Source organism: Medicago truncatula, chromosome 4 (genome assembly GCF_003473485.1).
Source record: "Medicago truncatula cultivar Jemalong A17 chromosome 4, MtrunA17r5.0-ANR, whole genome shotgun sequence".
NCBI classification, from domain to species: domain Eukaryota; kingdom Viridiplantae; phylum Streptophyta; class Magnoliopsida; order Fabales; family Fabaceae; genus Medicago; species Medicago truncatula.
In genome coordinates, this window is record NC_053045.1 from 54,575,635 (window position 1) to 54,591,771 (window position 16,137).

The 16,137-nt window shown below is 33.7% G+C and overlaps 2 protein-coding genes across 2 annotated transcripts; one reads left to right on the forward strand and one right to left on the reverse strand.

The window, feature by feature from the left end:
- Positions 1-1,108: 1,108 nt before the first annotated feature.
- On the reverse strand, positions 1,109-6,185 carry LOC11438128 (sodium/pyruvate cotransporter BASS2, chloroplastic). Its single transcript, XM_003609154.3, has 13 exons — positions 5,920-6,185; positions 5,701-5,809; positions 5,188-5,308; positions 5,051-5,092; positions 4,846-4,959; positions 4,699-4,761; positions 4,108-4,235; positions 3,413-3,494; positions 3,102-3,153; positions 2,860-2,957; positions 2,580-2,738; positions 1,732-1,821; positions 1,109-1,624 (listed from the first exon to the last, which is right to left on the reverse strand). Exons 1-13 carry the CDS (start codon positions 6,014-6,016, stop codon positions 1,547-1,549), a joined length of 1,233 nt encoding a protein of 410 aa, XP_003609202.1. The 5' UTR covers positions 6,017-6,185; the 3' UTR covers positions 1,109-1,546.
- A 4,706-nt stretch (positions 6,186-10,891) lies between these two features.
- On the forward strand, positions 10,892-14,817 carry LOC11445437 (probable inactive receptor kinase At2g26730). Its single transcript, XM_003609156.4, has 2 exons — positions 10,892-12,427; positions 13,740-14,817. The coding sequence occupies exons 1-2, from the start codon at positions 11,128-11,130 to the stop codon at positions 14,405-14,407; spliced, it is 1,968 nt and encodes a 655-aa protein (XP_003609204.1). The 5' UTR covers positions 10,892-11,127; the 3' UTR covers positions 14,408-14,817.
- The last annotated feature ends 1,320 nt before the right edge of the window (positions 14,818-16,137 follow it).

Here is a 16,137-nt window from a genome sequence, read left to right on the forward strand (position 1 = left end):
ACATCAGTGCCTCTCAGTCACATATAGTAATTACATTGCAGGTTTCCAATGCAACGCATGTCTCGACAACTCTTAGTTACACAAATTAATTTGCAATGTAGGTTTCCGATGAAATGCATGTCACAGTGTCTCTCAGTCACACATACTAATTACAGCGCAAGAATCTCAATTGTAACTAATATGTGTGACTGAGGTGCATTGAGACATACATTGCATCGAGAGCCTCCACTGTAATTAATGTGTCACAGAGGTGCATCAAGACATGAGTTGCATCGGAAATCTACATTGTATTGATATGTGTGACTCAGAGACAATGAGATATAAGTTGCATCGAGAATATGTATTGTATTAATACGTGAGACTTAGAGACACTAAGACATGAGTTGCATCGGAAACATGCATTATATTAATACATATGACTTATTTACAATGTAGATTTCCAATGCAATTCAACCACTCAAGTATGTTTGAGTATTATTTACTTAAGTACAACTTGTGTTTTGAACAAGATATCTATGACTAATTGGCTTACACCAAAAAAACTATGCCTAATTGATTAGTGTCATTTTGTTAATAATAGGTTGAGCTTAGTAAGAATTGTCTTCGGTTGAGGGAGAACAAAATGTGCAAGAGTTGTTCGTTGGCGATGCAACAAAGGCATTAATAAGTACAACACTGTTTTAAACGAACGGTGTATACTCGTTAAATAGTTCTGTAGAACCTTTTCCACTTTTAAACATACGGTGTATATGAATTCAATTCAATTTTTTGTTGTTGCACAAATCAAGTATCTGCGTAATTAGAGATGAAACAATCATGCTCGCGTAGGATTGAAATAGTTGGAAAGCTCTCAACAAAATTTAGCAGTTCTAGAATTTGATTTTTGAATTTGAGATCACTGGTTAAATTAAAAGAGACTAGTACTTTATCTTTGAAGTATTCTTGCATAAAGCGCTGAAATGTGTGGAACAAAGAAAATAATGGAGTGTAGTTTTAACAAATCTTAAGCTTATATTACCCGAGGTTATATATATTAGAGTAATCTAACAAATCTTAACCTCGTTCTCTAAGCTTATGGCATATGGATAAATTGTGGGGCTTCAAGAACTTCAGATAATAATATAATATAACTTCATAGTTACTAAGAAGGAATTAGTTGATACATTGATAGAGTCTTCTTGACACAATTGTTGTAACTGAATATCACTAGTTGAAGTGGTTGAACCACAATGCAAGACAAGACTAATAATTATAATAGAACCACAATGGATTCGACCGTTCATTGGACCCTACCATGGCAAGAGCTCAGTAGCTATAGGTTGTCCCTTTTTGTTGCTACATGGGCATATTATTTGTTGCCACTCTTCACACTGGTTTAAATTGTTGCAAGCTTATCCTAAATTCTACAAAACTCTGACATTGCAAGGCTACATGAATTCATAAAACAAAACTTTCTTATCAACTAATGCATAAATTAATGTCTTCTAAACAATGAGCGGAAAATAATTCATAGGGCATGCAGTGGATAGAAGATATGTCATGGTTTTCATTCCTTGAAGTCGTCTTTGTCATCAGCGGGAATCGGACTATTCCTCCAATACACAGCTAGAGCACTCCCGCCAAGCTGCATGACGGCAGTAATAAGTAATAATCATTGATAAAATCTAACATTCTCTTGCAAGAAATGAAAGAAACCAGGGACTGAGAAAAGGAAAAAATGTCCTATCTTACCGCCATGCAGACAACACTGACAGCAGAAGGAACAGCTACAAGGGGGTTGGTAAAGTGCTTCTGAGCAAGCAAGAATCCAAGTGCAGAGCTCTGCAAACAAAACAAAAAATGTCAGATTAAACAATCAAGCCTAAAGCACTTACAATTAATATGAACTGAGCATTATTTGATTGTATAAACGTGTATATATTACTGTTGCTGATCACCCCTTCCCCAGAAATTTAGTTCAATGTCATCTTAAATTATTAATCTATTGATCTGGAAATCAGCTGTATACATGCTTTGATGTCAATCTTCTGCAATTTGGCGGTAGGCAAACAACAAGAAAAGCTAGAGGTGGGTTTTCTTGGTATGTCCAAACACTTCCACACAGTGACGGATCGAGAAATGTTGACTTGCGGGGGCAAAATTTTATACAATAAATATTTATAGAAAATTTGTAGCAATGTAAAAATGATATAATAATATCATTATCATTGAGCAAAATACTCGAGATTATAATCACTATCTTGTTGTATATTAGAAAAATTGAAGACTCGTCAACATCTACAAGTTAAAATTGTTCTTTACGTGTCTTTATATTTAAAAAGTATGGTGGCTGCTTCCACATGATTAAATTTGCAAAACAAACAGAATTTTTCACGAGTCGTTCATTTCACATTAGTTATAGTTATGAATGAATGTATATTTTTATGCTAAGATGCCAACTCCATATGTATATATAATCAACATACATCCTAAAAGCCTAAAAAAACATACATCCTAAAATAGGTGATTGCTAGATTTTTAAGATGTGAAAAATGTACCCAACAACAACCAAATATTTGTAGAATGGAGAGGGGGTTTACCTGCATCCCACACTCGATAGATATTGTGCGTGATGTGGATTCACCAAATGATATTCTTGACATCCAATAACCAATAGCAAATGCAGCAGCATGTAAAGCAAGGACTGGCAATATCAATTGTGCTCCTTGAGTTTTTAACACTTCCGCGACTTGCCCGATCTGAAAAGTCAATACATGTCAATTTCCATGCAAAGCAAGAATGACAAGTGGTAATTATACCGAAGTAAACTGTTGGCTACAAGGGTGGTGAACTTCATATACTATAACTTGTTCAACTTACTGGGCTTGCACAAAGGAGAGTGGTCAGAATAACTCCAATCAAAGGTGTGACCGTGATTATCTTTGAAGTGAACTTGGGAAAGAACTCATTCGCCAAAACTGCCAGATAATAAAGCAAAAACATTTTTAAAATCATCCTAATCATTAAGAACCAAACCTTCCACCAAGTGGAGACATTAGTATAAATTCAAGTGCCTGTCCAACCAACTCTAACACATATAACTTGAAAGATACATATCTTACCTCCCACAATTGTAGGGACTAAAACAACCTGAAATGTGCTAATTGCCAGGCCCTGAAAAAGAGAAAGAGTAACAGTTTCATTCTGAGTCAAAAACTCAAAATATAAGATATAATGGGACTTCTGTGACAGAAAGTATCCTATCCAGATATTAACTTTTTCACATAATTAGGAGATAGATGAATTGTATTGTCAAGTGTCAACTATGCATTTTATTAACAGCTTGCTAATAGGAGGTCGGTGTCATATAATTTAAATGAAACAATTTTTTAACACGTCCCTTTCATGCATAAAAAGGCAAGCCAGAACTTACAGCAGCATCAACAGGAACAAGTTGACCAGCTAGAAGCTTCGTTAGGAGTGGAGTCATAATAATAGCTCCAATAGTTGAACACCTGTAAAATGGTAAATAACATGTTGAGAACCTAATTTCTGAAAACAACTTCTCTTAATATACATGAGATAAATTCATCGCTGCTACAAAATACAAAAATAATAAAGCTAAAATAACTTCATCCAGGGATAACACGGCACAGCTGCAACCATGACACACGCGAGTAATTGCATATAGTTCTCATATTATCAGCTTTGCGTGTTTGAAGAGGATATTTAAGTAATTAAGTTGCAGTCAGAGAAGTACTTTTGCAGGCACTTCATGTTTTTGTAAGATATATATACAAGAAAGCCTTTTTAGGTGTTTGCAAATTGAATAGGGTCAGTTTTGAAGAAAAAGACAACTGAATCCCATCCTATAAGTTTTACTATTTTACCATATAATTGGTTTCTAATTTATATCCGATCTGATCCAATTCAATCAAAGTCAACTTGTATGAGATCAGGTTTCGGTTTTTGTTCTGTTTCCTCTTTTAAAGACAGCAAGCATGAAAAATGCAAATAGCAAAATTGAGTACAGAAATCACCAAATAGCAACCAAAATAAGCGAGAGAAAAAATAAATAAAATACAAAATACATAGGAAACCAAACAGGGAAATGCAAGTTAAACATACGTTGTCATTAGAACAGAGAGAGCAACGTTTCCCTTGGATATGTATGTTGCAACATTTGATGCCTGACCTCCGGGACAACACGAGACCAAAATAAGACCAGTTGCAAGAGGAGCCGAAAGTTTTAGTGTCTGAGAAACAGAAGTTAATGTTAGCAGATTTGGCATGATATAGGTTCTTATGATCCACAGCACAGTACATCAACTAGTAGTATGAGATAAATTACCAGTCTTACACATATTTGTCTCTAATTACAATAAATACACTTTCTTTTTAGAAAGCAACATGAACAGGACAAATAAATAGAAGGGGCAGACATCAATATAGATTAAGCAACAGTCTCTTTAACCAAGTAACCCACACAAAAAAGCACTGCATATCCCAAAAATGGCCTCAATAAATAACTAGCTACAGTGAGTCCTACAACCAGGTACAAAGCACTATATAATTCAATGGCATTGATATAATTTCTTTGATAACAATCTTATGTGGTAATTTAAAATATAACAGGGCATAACACATTGCAAGAACTAATTTAATTGAAGCAGCGCAATAGCAAAGCATGAAAGTGCCAAAAAAAAATTAAAGAAATACCATTGCAATGAAAAAGCCTAGCACGGGCTTGATCAAATATTGTGCAAGAAACCCCACACCCACCTGCAAAAACACAATAAATCATGATTAGTAGTAGGAGGAACAAACAGAAAGCATTTGTTCTAAACACAAGTAATTGTCCCTTACAGTCCACGGATTTCGCAGACATCGTCTGAAATCGTCAAATGTCAATGTCAAACCCATAGACAGCATGAGGAAACCCAAGCCAAGAGTAAATAGGTCTGTCTCCAACCAAGTTACCTGGAATAAAGTCATAGTAATACAGCAGATTAGCAGTTGGTAAAAACATTTCACTCAACCATGTAACTAGCAGCATAAAGACAATTCTTACAGCAGCTGGCTTGTAAATACCGAGGAGAGCCCCCAAGATGACCTGCGCATACAAGTTAAAGTCAGCCAGCTTTCAACTACTGAACAATTAAGAAATTGGAAAGATGTTAGGTTGAAGAAGAAAAGCCTTAGACTTACCCAAACGGGAAAAAGAGTGGTTAAAGTTTCAATAATTTTCTCATACTGGCTCAGGCCCCCAGCACTTTCAGGAACATCTCCAGATATATTTGTTGAAGCTGAGCACAATATTTGAGAATTCCTAGACATGGCAATAAACAAGTCATTAGCACTTCAAATAAATAATGTGAATAAAGATATTCAAGCACCAGTAAAAAATAAAGATATAAAAAATTGACCAGAGTACCTAACTTATACAGAACAATAAGTTACAGAGACAATGTCATATAGTAGTTGGAATTTTACATTCCATTTTCCTTTGTTTTTCTGATTTTCATTTTAAATCAATAATGTGAAAATGAACACAATGCTATCAAACATTTAAGTTCTTTATTCCAGGAAGAAAAGAATGGATGGAAGACAAGTTAACCTTGAATTCTTAGAAGTTACATTACTTATGGATGAAAAGTAATCCGAGCCTGAGGTTATCTCTAATTACTTAGATTAAAATTAGCATTAACAATCGTAGATTACCTTTTTGACTTTAGATGAACTAAGGGTAGTTTAGCAGCAGCAGCAACAACTGGATTAGGACCCTGCAACTCGCTTCTAATTGCAAAGTTTCTTCCATTTTCTTTCACGTCTGAAAAATACAAACAATAATACAAAACATGTCAACAAACAAAACAAAAGACACAGCAAGAGAATGAACAAATAACATAACACGTATTCCAGATCAACATTACAACATACCAAAATGGTTATTGAGGAGGTTCCTCCGAGGTAGATAGGTATAGTTTGGCTTAAGAATGGCATGGTCTCTGAAAATAACTCTAGGCATGGAAGCCATTGATTATTAGACGAGAAAAGGGGTTTGAGTTTGAAAAGGGTTTATGAATATTCAAGAATGAGTGAGTAGGGAAATTAGAGTGTGGGAATCTGAAATTGAAAATGAGAGTGACAAGTTTGGGTGTTAGTGAAGAATTATTATTGAAGATGAATGTCGTGAAAAACAATATGAACCACAAACGACTCTGCAAATATCTTAAACCATATCTTTTCCTTACACTTTCAAGCCAGCCTGGACTCGACGAGTATACGAATCAATTTCACCTCAACCATTTTTCTAATATTTGACTTTCATCTTGACCTTACTAACTCCCTCTCAATTTCACTTTCATCTTACCCGGCCGGGTGTTCGTGGTTCGGTTTTGAGGTCATCTGAACCATAAGATAAAAAAATATACGGTTTAGTTTGATTCGGTTGACTTTTAAAATAAAATTCAAACTAAATCAGTGCGGTTTGAGTTAGATCGGTTAATGCGGTTTTTTCTAGACAATATAATTTTTTGTTTTAAACATTAAAATCAAGTTAAAAAAGTAAAACACAGCATGTTTTCGGCAATGTTTTTAATTTCATTTCACATTACAATTTCATTTTCACCAAACAACATAAACCAAATTAAAAACGTGGACACAAAGTAATTCTATTATGTAAGAAACATAAAAGATTAAGATTTTATCATTCTCTAAAAGTTGAAGTATCACATAAATACATTTTTGAAATAAAAAGTAAAGAAAAAACTTAACAAGAGAAAAAATATGTCATTTTATAAAAATTTCCATTGAGTTTTTATAAGTATTGGTCTAGGTGACATAATTTAATTAAAGTTTTTCTTATGTTGTGGTTTGGTTTGGTTCATAAAATGAAAACCGCAAACCAAACCAAATCATGCGGTTGAGTAAAAAAGTGATCCGAATACATCCGAACCAAATGGGGTTTTTTGCGGTTTCGATTTGGATTGGTTCAATTTGCGGTTTTTCTATTGGATTTGTTCGGTTTTGAACACTCCTACCACTCCCTAAAAAAAACAATGTTTACCAATTATATCTAAGTTAATTATGTTTTTAGTCCTTATAAATATATTAAATTTGTTTTAATTCCTCTAAAAATTTCTTTTAATTTATAGTTTTTATAAAAAAAAAATTAATCACTATTTTGAAGTCAACTCATGTACTTTTTTAATAAAATTATGCAAAATGGTAGAATATTGTAAAAATCTCCACAAAAAAAAAAAAATAGAATTTTTTAACAAAACATGAATTAAATATGAGATGAATTCTACAAAAGGTTTACTTTAAAAAGAGTTCAAAAGTGAAAATAAAAAACTTTTGGGGACTAAAAGTCAAAGGAAAACGTTAGAGGGACTAAAACGAAAAGTTTGTATATTTTTAGGGACTAAAAACATATTTAACCATTATTTTTAACCAGAGAAGATAGCACAGGTTTGTTATAAATATCGGCAAGGTCGTTTGTATGAAATAGAAGGCTCGGCTCTCATAGTAAAATAGGCTCCTGTAAAATAAAAACGCATTTTTTTTATGTATTTGAACTTCATTTTTTTAAGTCGGGCCTGAATATCGATGGTGTTATGTTAAGTGTTAGCAAAATATAGAATTTAGCGATATATATTTTAACGAATTTTAATGCCCCTTTAGTTGAAAATAGGTTTAAATATGTTTTTGGTCCCTATAAATATGTCAACTTTTCGTTTTAGTCCCTCTAAAAAATTTCTTCAACTTTTAGTCCCTCAAAAAATTTTCATTTTTCACTTTAGGTAGAGAAACAATTTGAATAAAAATTACAGTTAGTGTATTATAACTGTTCCCATTTTATGTCAAAGCTGTGAATTATATTATATGATTTGTAATGTGTTCACAAAATAATAAAATGTTACATAATTTTTTGTGATTTTGTTTACAAAAAAGAGTTTTTCTTTTTTTTGAAGCACAAAAAAAAAAAATTATATGCAAATATTACAAAAAAGAGTTATTTGATAAAGAATAGATACATGTGTACTCTTAAATAATATTCAAAGTTACAGGAAACAAATTATATGCAAATATTACACATACAAGCAAGTTAAAGTATATAATATTAAGTGAAAGTAATAATTTCGAATCTTAAATGCAACTCCATGCAATAGCAAATTGATCTACCATTGTTTGAAATTTGAAAGAACCCTTCCTTGGATGATAATAATATCTCACACACTACTGCCATTTTGACTTTAGAATGAGGAACTAGCATTTTCGAATATTCGGCAGAACCATAAACTCTCAAAGTTATTAATGCTGATTGCTGGACAACTTGGCAAAAGGGCTTGCACAACATTGACATCTTTAAAGTGGTGGACAACGATTTCTAGGAAACACAACATAATTGGTGAATATTGTTGCAAATCCACACAGATATCACTTCGAAGACTAAAATACACAAGAGTTGGGTTGCATTGTGATCATGTATTGAGCATATAAGTGATCAGAAAAATTAAATAGAAGAAAATAAGATATGTTGTCACAAGGTTTAAGTATCTCTTAAAACGGTTGATAAAGATCGCTTGTATGTATTTATCATTTTTCATCCAAGTGAGTGAGATGTACGGTGAGATGCAGCTCCTCGAAGCAGGGTCTAATGGCTTGGCAGATCCATATATCAACATTTATAGAGAAAAAATCATCGTTGAAGGAGTAGCCAGCCACACTTGATATACAATCTCTTAATAGGTACAAAACAATGTCTTTCAAACAGAAAACTTTTCATAAACATGGAGAACAATCAAAATTATCTTTCGTTAATAAAATGAGAAATATAAATTTAAAGAATTGAAAAAAAAGAGAAATAAATCGTAAAGGTATGATAGAAAAATAAACTTTAATATTCATTGATACCCAGTGGTGGCGGAGCCAGGATTATTGTAAAGTCTGGGTAAAAAATTTTGCAACACATTTATAAGGATTTACATAAGAAATTACAAGCAAATAATACAAAAATCTAAAGAAATTGTACAATTTATATGGGTTTATATAAAAAATTCACAGGAATTTACATAAGAAATTGCAAAAAATTTGGGCCGGAGCTCGGGCACGCCGGACCATAGAACCGCCCATGTTGATACCGTAAAAAATATATATAATTTGGAAGAATTGTTTTTAAAGGGCCACTTATAATTTAGGATCGAGAGAGTACCAAAAAGATTAGACAAATGTAGCATTACAATAATATTTTTTTGAGATAGAGCACAATATTACAATACCATTTTAATAATTATTATTTTAGCGAGCAAAATTTTACTTTATATGGATTTATATTCATCTCTCTTATTACGAGTTTATTTTATAAATGACTTGTTAATAAGTGTCTTAAGAGCAATGTTTAAGAAACAAAAAAAAAAATTATGTTGAAACATGTAAGTCAAGTATGTTAAAAACATAACTAGAGCTGTCAAAATGAGCCGAGCACATTGAGCTGGCCCCTCAACCCACTATTTTTGTACGGGTCGTGTCGTAAAAAAGCATGAAAAAAGCGACCTATCTTTTTGGGCCAGCCCAACGAACCTATATTTTTCAAGGGCTGGGTCGGGCCGGGCTTGCGGGCTGGCCCATTGAAAATACTAAAAAAATTATAAAATTTTTTAGTTGACTTTGAAAAGAGATATACTAGAAGTAAAAGATATATTATTGTATGCAGTACCAAGCGTTCAAGAGACTTAGCTTCAAAAATTTTCAATTTTATAATTTATTTTGTCTTCTATTTTGAGTTGTTGGATCGGTAATTATTTTGTTATGTAAGACATAACTTGTTGTTTCTAATTCCAACATTGCACTTTGTGAGTTATGATAAATACTATCTTCTTTTGCATGGATGTATTTTGTGGTATTTATCTATTATGGATATTGATTCAATAGATGTTTTATATGTCACTTAACTAAGTTTATGAAAACATGTGATTATTTGATGGATAATAATTTGTGATGTTTCTAAAAGAAATCATGTGATTCTCAAAAAAAAAAAAAAATGTGATATGTAGCTTTGTTGTTCTTAGCATCACTTTTTTATAAAAAAAAAATGAAATAATACATTTTGAAATAAGGGTCGGGTCGGCCCATCGGACTGTGTAGTCCACTACTAACTGGTCTGAGCTCAATTTTGACAGCCTATAAATAAAGTGGACCGACCCTCTTCAATCTATTTATATGTGCTTACCCACCGGGTCAAGACAGGTTGGGCGGGCCAGTCCATTTAATAGCTCTAGACATAACTACATGATTTTTAATGTAAAAATTAGAGTTTTTTCTAAACATGCCCTGCTATTTATTTTTTATGTGTTTTTCTTTTGAGCAATTATTTTTTATGTTAATCTTTCTTTAGATTGCTTACTTCTTTTATTTTGACAAATAAAGAAGATCACTTCATATTTACAACCTTAGCCTTTGGTTAAAGTCTCATCTTAAATTTCTCAAAAAAAAAGTCTCATCTTTTACATGTGCCTCTCTAAGTCTAACCTACTTACTAGTACTGGTACAACACAGCAACGACAAACACCTTTGTTTTACTTTGTCCCTATATTTTTATATTTTGCCGTCTCTTCACAATACCATAACCGAGTAGCATCTAAATGTAACTAGTTATTTCAAAAAAATGTAAATGTAACTTAAAACAAACAAAAAAGACTATAAAATGACTTGAATATGGAACTTGCTTGCAAGCTGTTCATGGTAGTAGCAACAACAATAATCTTTCTTTTCCTCTCACTCCTTATAAAAAACAAAAAACCCCATTATTTTTTGTAAGGCCTGCTACACGCAGCGGAAAAGCGCGTGTAAAGTTTGAAAAGGCGTTGTGAATGAAATTAAAATAGAAATGGAAAAAACGTAAGCACTTAGGACCAGTTATCAAGAGTAGTAGCATCACCTTTATTTAGTTTTTCTCTTTTATGAACCTCGTGATACTATACTACACTATACCACTGTTTTGTGGTACCTTTCTTCTCTTCTCTTTACATCACATTCCATTACATAACCTCTCTTTCACACAATTCCTATCACTCTTTTTCCATTTTTCTCATGGAAGAAGAACCATTTCACCATTAATTCCTAAATTCAACACACACAACTAAAATGCCTTCTAGTTCAAGTCTTGTTATTTTCATTTTCCTTCATTTTATTCTTTTCTTTAGTTTCCGAGTCAACTCGGAACCGGTTCAAGATAAGCAAGCACTCCTTGCTTTCATTTCACAAACACCACACTCGAACCGGGTTCAATGGAACGCTTCGGACTCGGTTTGTAACTGGGTCGGTGTTCAATGTGACGCTACAAATTCATCTGTTTATTCTCTCCGTTTACCCGCCGTTGATCTCGTCGGCCCCCTCCCACCCAACACAATCGGACGGCTCACAAATCTCCGTGTCCTCAGTCTCCGTTCAAACGGCCTCACCGGTGAGATCCCCACCGATTTCTCCAATTTAACTTTTCTTCGTAGCATATATCTTCAGAAGAATAAATTCTCCGGTGAGTTCCCGGCGAGTTTAACTCGCTTAACTCGTTTGACTCGGTTGGATCTCTCTTCAAACAACTTCACCGGTTCAATTCCATTCTCCATCAACAATTTAACTCATCTCAGTGGTTTGTTCTTGGAGAATAACACATTCTCCGGTAGTCTTCCAAGTATCACTGCAAATTTGAACGGTTTCGATGTTTCCAATAACAATCTCAATGGTTCAATCCCAAAGACACTCTCGAAGTTCCCCGAAGCATCATTCGCTGGAAACTTAGATCTCTGTGGTCCACCGTTGAAAACATCATGTAGTCCGTTTTTCCCGGCGCCGGCGCCGTCACCGGACAACATTCCACCGGCGGACAAACCAAAGAAAAAATCCAAAAAACTTTCCACCGGAGCCATTGTCGCAATTGTAGTTGGTTCAATTCTCTTCCTAGCAATACTGCTATTACTATTATTACTCTGTCTCCGAAAACGCCGTCGCCGGACACCAGCAAAACCACCAAAACCAGTAGTAGCAGCACGTTCAGCTCCAGCTGAAGCCGGTACATCGTCTTCAAAAGACGATATAACAGGCGGTTCAGCCGAAGCAGAGAGGGAGAGGAACAAACTGGTGTTTTTCGACGGTGGAATATACAGTTTTGATTTGGAGGATTTGCTTAGAGCTTCTGCGGAGGTATTAGGAAAGGGAAGTGTTGGAACTTCGTATAAAGCGGTGTTGGAAGAAGGAACAACGGTGGTTGTTAAAAGGTTGAAAGATGTTGTTGTTACTAAAAAAGAGTTTGAGATGCAAATGGAGATTTTGGGAAAGATTAAGCATGATAATGTGGTTCCATTAAGAGCTTTTTACTACTCTAAAGATGAAAAATTGCTTGTTTATGATTACATGGCCGCCGGAAGCTTATCTGCACTTCTTCACGGTACCACTTTTTAAATTCATTGAATAACTAATATATATCTATATCTGGTTTGTAGTATAGACTAAATATGTACATTCTGATTAATTGTCTGATAATTATGTAATTAATTGATTAATTATTCATGCTATTTGATTGTTGTAGACTTTGTAGAACATAGCAAAGTGGAATATGATATGATTTTGATAGTTTCGAGGGGTTGTGTTTCCGACATTTCCTTGTGTTCATATGTGGAGAAATACCTTTGTGATGGAATTAGTATTGTTTGTTTCTGGGATTTTGACCAAATTCTTGTTACAGCTGTGATAGTAGTGGAATTTAGATTATTTTAATTTAATTGATGGAAATATTACTGTATAATGTGGTTATTGTTTTATATATTTGTCAAATAATGTGCGTGCTAAGCGTGTAGTGATGAAGGGGTATTAGTAATGGCATGGCATCATGTTACTTACTTGTATTGTATATTAATATTAATATTAATTTATGAATCAATGAGTAAGATAGTTTAATAGGAAGAGTGAGTGTATCGTAAATGGGAAGTTTGTGAAGTAGCGTAGAATGCGCTGTTGTGTTTTCCCCTCCATAATAATGCTGTAGGACATGCTTCTGAACCAAACATTCTTAACTTTACATGATTGAGTTGAGCTGTGAGGTTGTCTTTTTTATTATATATTTTTTTGTTTGCCATTGCTGCATTTTCTTCTCCATCCCATTCCCTAATGATATGTCTATCTGACATTATTTCTACCTGTTTTTGTTCTTTTTATCCTTTTCCTTTTTTCTTTAACAAAGAAAAGTAAAGGTAGAGTCTGATTGACTAATTTTCTTCCTGATTGATAAAATAAAGTGGAGCGGAAGTTCTGCTTTTGTAACGTTATGTTCACTCAAAGTGAAAGGAAAAAAAACATACAAACTACTAAAATACAACCTCATGATTGATTCATGTCTTTTACACTATGTTTTGCGACGTGAACAAATTATTACATTGTGATATGATATACTATTGAGCCACCTTAATTTTGCAAAACACCTTGCTTGGACAAAGTCACGGTGCCACCTTTAATTTATCTTTGTCAAACCCCACTTTGATGCCAAATAAGCATTAGTTCCAGTTGCCATATGGAACAACTATGAGAGGATAATGTTAACAAAAATAGATTGTTTGTGTGACTTTAGCAGTTGACATGATGTTAATTTGTTAAGATTTCATTATCATTGTAAGCATATCTGCACTAGACCATGATATTGATTTGTTAAGATTTCATTATATAAATACCACATCTGTTAAATTACTATTACTGTGGTTATATAGGTAGCAGAGGATCTGGACGAACGCCGCTAGATTGGGACAACCGGATGAGAATAGCACTAGGTGCATCAAGAGGAGTAGCATGCCTCCACGCATCAGGCAAAGTAGTCCACGGCAACATCAAATCCTCCAACATCCTCCTCAAAGGACCCGACAATGACGCCAGTGTTTCAGATTTCGGCCTCAACCCATTATTCGGAAATGGATCCCCATCAAACCGTGTTGCAGGCTACCGGGCACCTGAAGTTCTAGAAACCCGAAAAGTCACATTCAAATCTGATGTATACAGCTTTGGAGTCTTACTCTTGGAGCTATTAACAGGCAAAGCACCCAATCAAGCTTCACTTGGTGAAGAAGGCATTGATCTACCAAGATGGGTCCAATCCGTTGTTCGTGAAGAATGGACCGCAGAAGTTTTTGATGCTGAATTGATGAGGTTTCATAACATTGAAGAGGAAATGGTTCAGTTGCTACAAATTGCAATGGCTTGTGTTTCTATTGTGCCTGATCAAAGACCAAGTATGCAAGATGTGGTACGTATGATTGAAGATATGAATCGTGGGGAAACTGATGAGGGACTTCGACAGTCGTCGGATGATCCTTCTAAAGGATCTGAGGGTCATACTCCTCCTCCTGAATCAAGGACTCCACCTAGATCACGCACACCTTAGCAAAACTGGTTAAATTCAAGAAGAAAAAAAGAAAGGAAAGTATTTGTTGAATTGAAATTAAAGATCATAAAAAAGAGAAAAGGACAAGGCATGGTGGTGGGTCGCTCTTAAAATTGTGCCTAATCTGCTCTACTATGTTTGGCGCGTTATTTCTCGATTGGTCTTTCCGGTGGTGGTCCAATTAATGTGTATTTTATTCCTTTCATGTATTTTATTTGATTTTTTTTTGTTTTATTGTTATTAGTTTTGATTTTTTTACAGGGTGGAGAGTTTGAAAATTGTTAATTAAAGTGGGGTTGGGGAGAGGAGAGGAGAGGAGAGGGACTGTTAGTAGTTCCAAACCAATTAAGATTGACCATTTAATGATTTTTAATTGCCATTTTTCGTAGATTTTTATAGTTAATTGTTCATTATCAGTTATATTTTCGGTACATAATCAAGCTTATATCTTTCCATTTGTCTTGATTGCTTGTCGTATGTTAATGTGTTTAGCGTGTTGAACATTTTAAACCTAACACAAGCAAGCCGGTTGTTACATAATCATTACATAAAGTGTGCTTATACGTCATCTATTTTTGGTAATTATGCTCAGTGTACCAAACTAACTAAATCAATGAGTATGAGCAAAACTAATCAGTAGTAGTAATTGGCATCAAATCTAATAATGTTAGTAGTTGTAAAATGAAAGCACGCGCGCTTCTGGTGTGAGTATGGTCCGCAATATTCACATTCACATTCACATGTAAAGTAAAAGATGTACTACTAACTCACATGGAGTAGTGGTGGGAAATTCAAGGTGGATGAATGACTGAGTTGCCCTTGGGTGTGGTCTGTGCTGTGGTGTGTCCATTTGTGTGGAGAACAGGCTGTCCAGAGTTTTGTGTGTTGTTGTAAGTAACGAAAAGCTTTTGACCTAATGATACTAGGTGTATGTTAAGAGAACAATAATATTTATTTCTACATCTATTCTATGACAACTTTAATGACAATTTTATTTTTCTCTTTTTTTATTGGTCAAAAACAATGGAGAGGGAAAAATGAAGAGAGAGGATAAGACCATCATATAAGTAAGAGAGAAAATTGTACAAAAATTACCACAAATTAATTGTACAAATATCATTTCTCATGTTTATAATTGATTTTGAGTGTCACCTAAAAGAGTCATGTTAACTTGTGTTTAAGTGGACATGTTAAAAATTTAAAAAAGGAAATAAGAAATAAATATTGTATTGAAAATATAAATGATTAAACTTTACAATATTGAATACACAAGTTCCAACTTGTGTATTGAGGTTGATATAAAAGAACTACTACATTTGTCCCTAATTATAAAACCATTTTAAAAAAATAACATGAATTAAGATAATGAATATTTGTATTAAATATGTTTGTAATTACTATTGTTTTTACAATTTTATCCTTTAAGAGAGATGGTTGGTTTATGTTTTCAACATGTTATTTATTGTTGATTGGAGAAAAAAATATATAATAAAGGCTTAAATATGAAAATGGTCCTTGCAAATATCTGGCGTTTTGGTTTTAGTCCCTACAAATATAGAATATTTGGTTTTGGTCCTTGGTATTTTGTTTTAATCATTGTAAAATCATTTCATATTGAAATTGGTCCCTATAATATTCATTTTAGTCCTCATTTTGAGGGACTAAAATCAAATATTCTACATATTACAAGGACCAAATCCAATATGAATCAATTTTACAAGGACTAAAAC

Bases quoted from the DNA above. Each gene is read 5' to 3' on its own strand.
- LOC11438128 (XM_003609154.3), bottom strand. From the start codon at position 6,016: ATGGCTTCCATGCCTAGAGTTATTTTCAGAGACCATGCCATTCTTAAG. The intron at 2,958-3,101 runs GTAAGATATGTA...ATTATCTGGCAG, and splicing joins AGTCCCTACAATTGTGGGAG to TTTTGGCGAATGAGTTCTTT. The intron at 1,625-1,731 runs GTAAGATAGGAC...GCCGTCATGCAG, and splicing joins TCAGTGTTGTCTGCATGGCG to CTTGGCGGGAGTGCTCTAGC.
- LOC11445437 (XM_003609156.4), top strand. From the start codon at position 11,128: ATGCCTTCTAGTTCAAGTCTTGTTATTTTCATTTTCCTTCATTTTATT. The intron at 12,428-13,739 runs GTACCACTTTTT...GTGGTTATATAG, and splicing joins CTTATCTGCACTTCTTCACG to GTAGCAGAGGATCTGGACGA.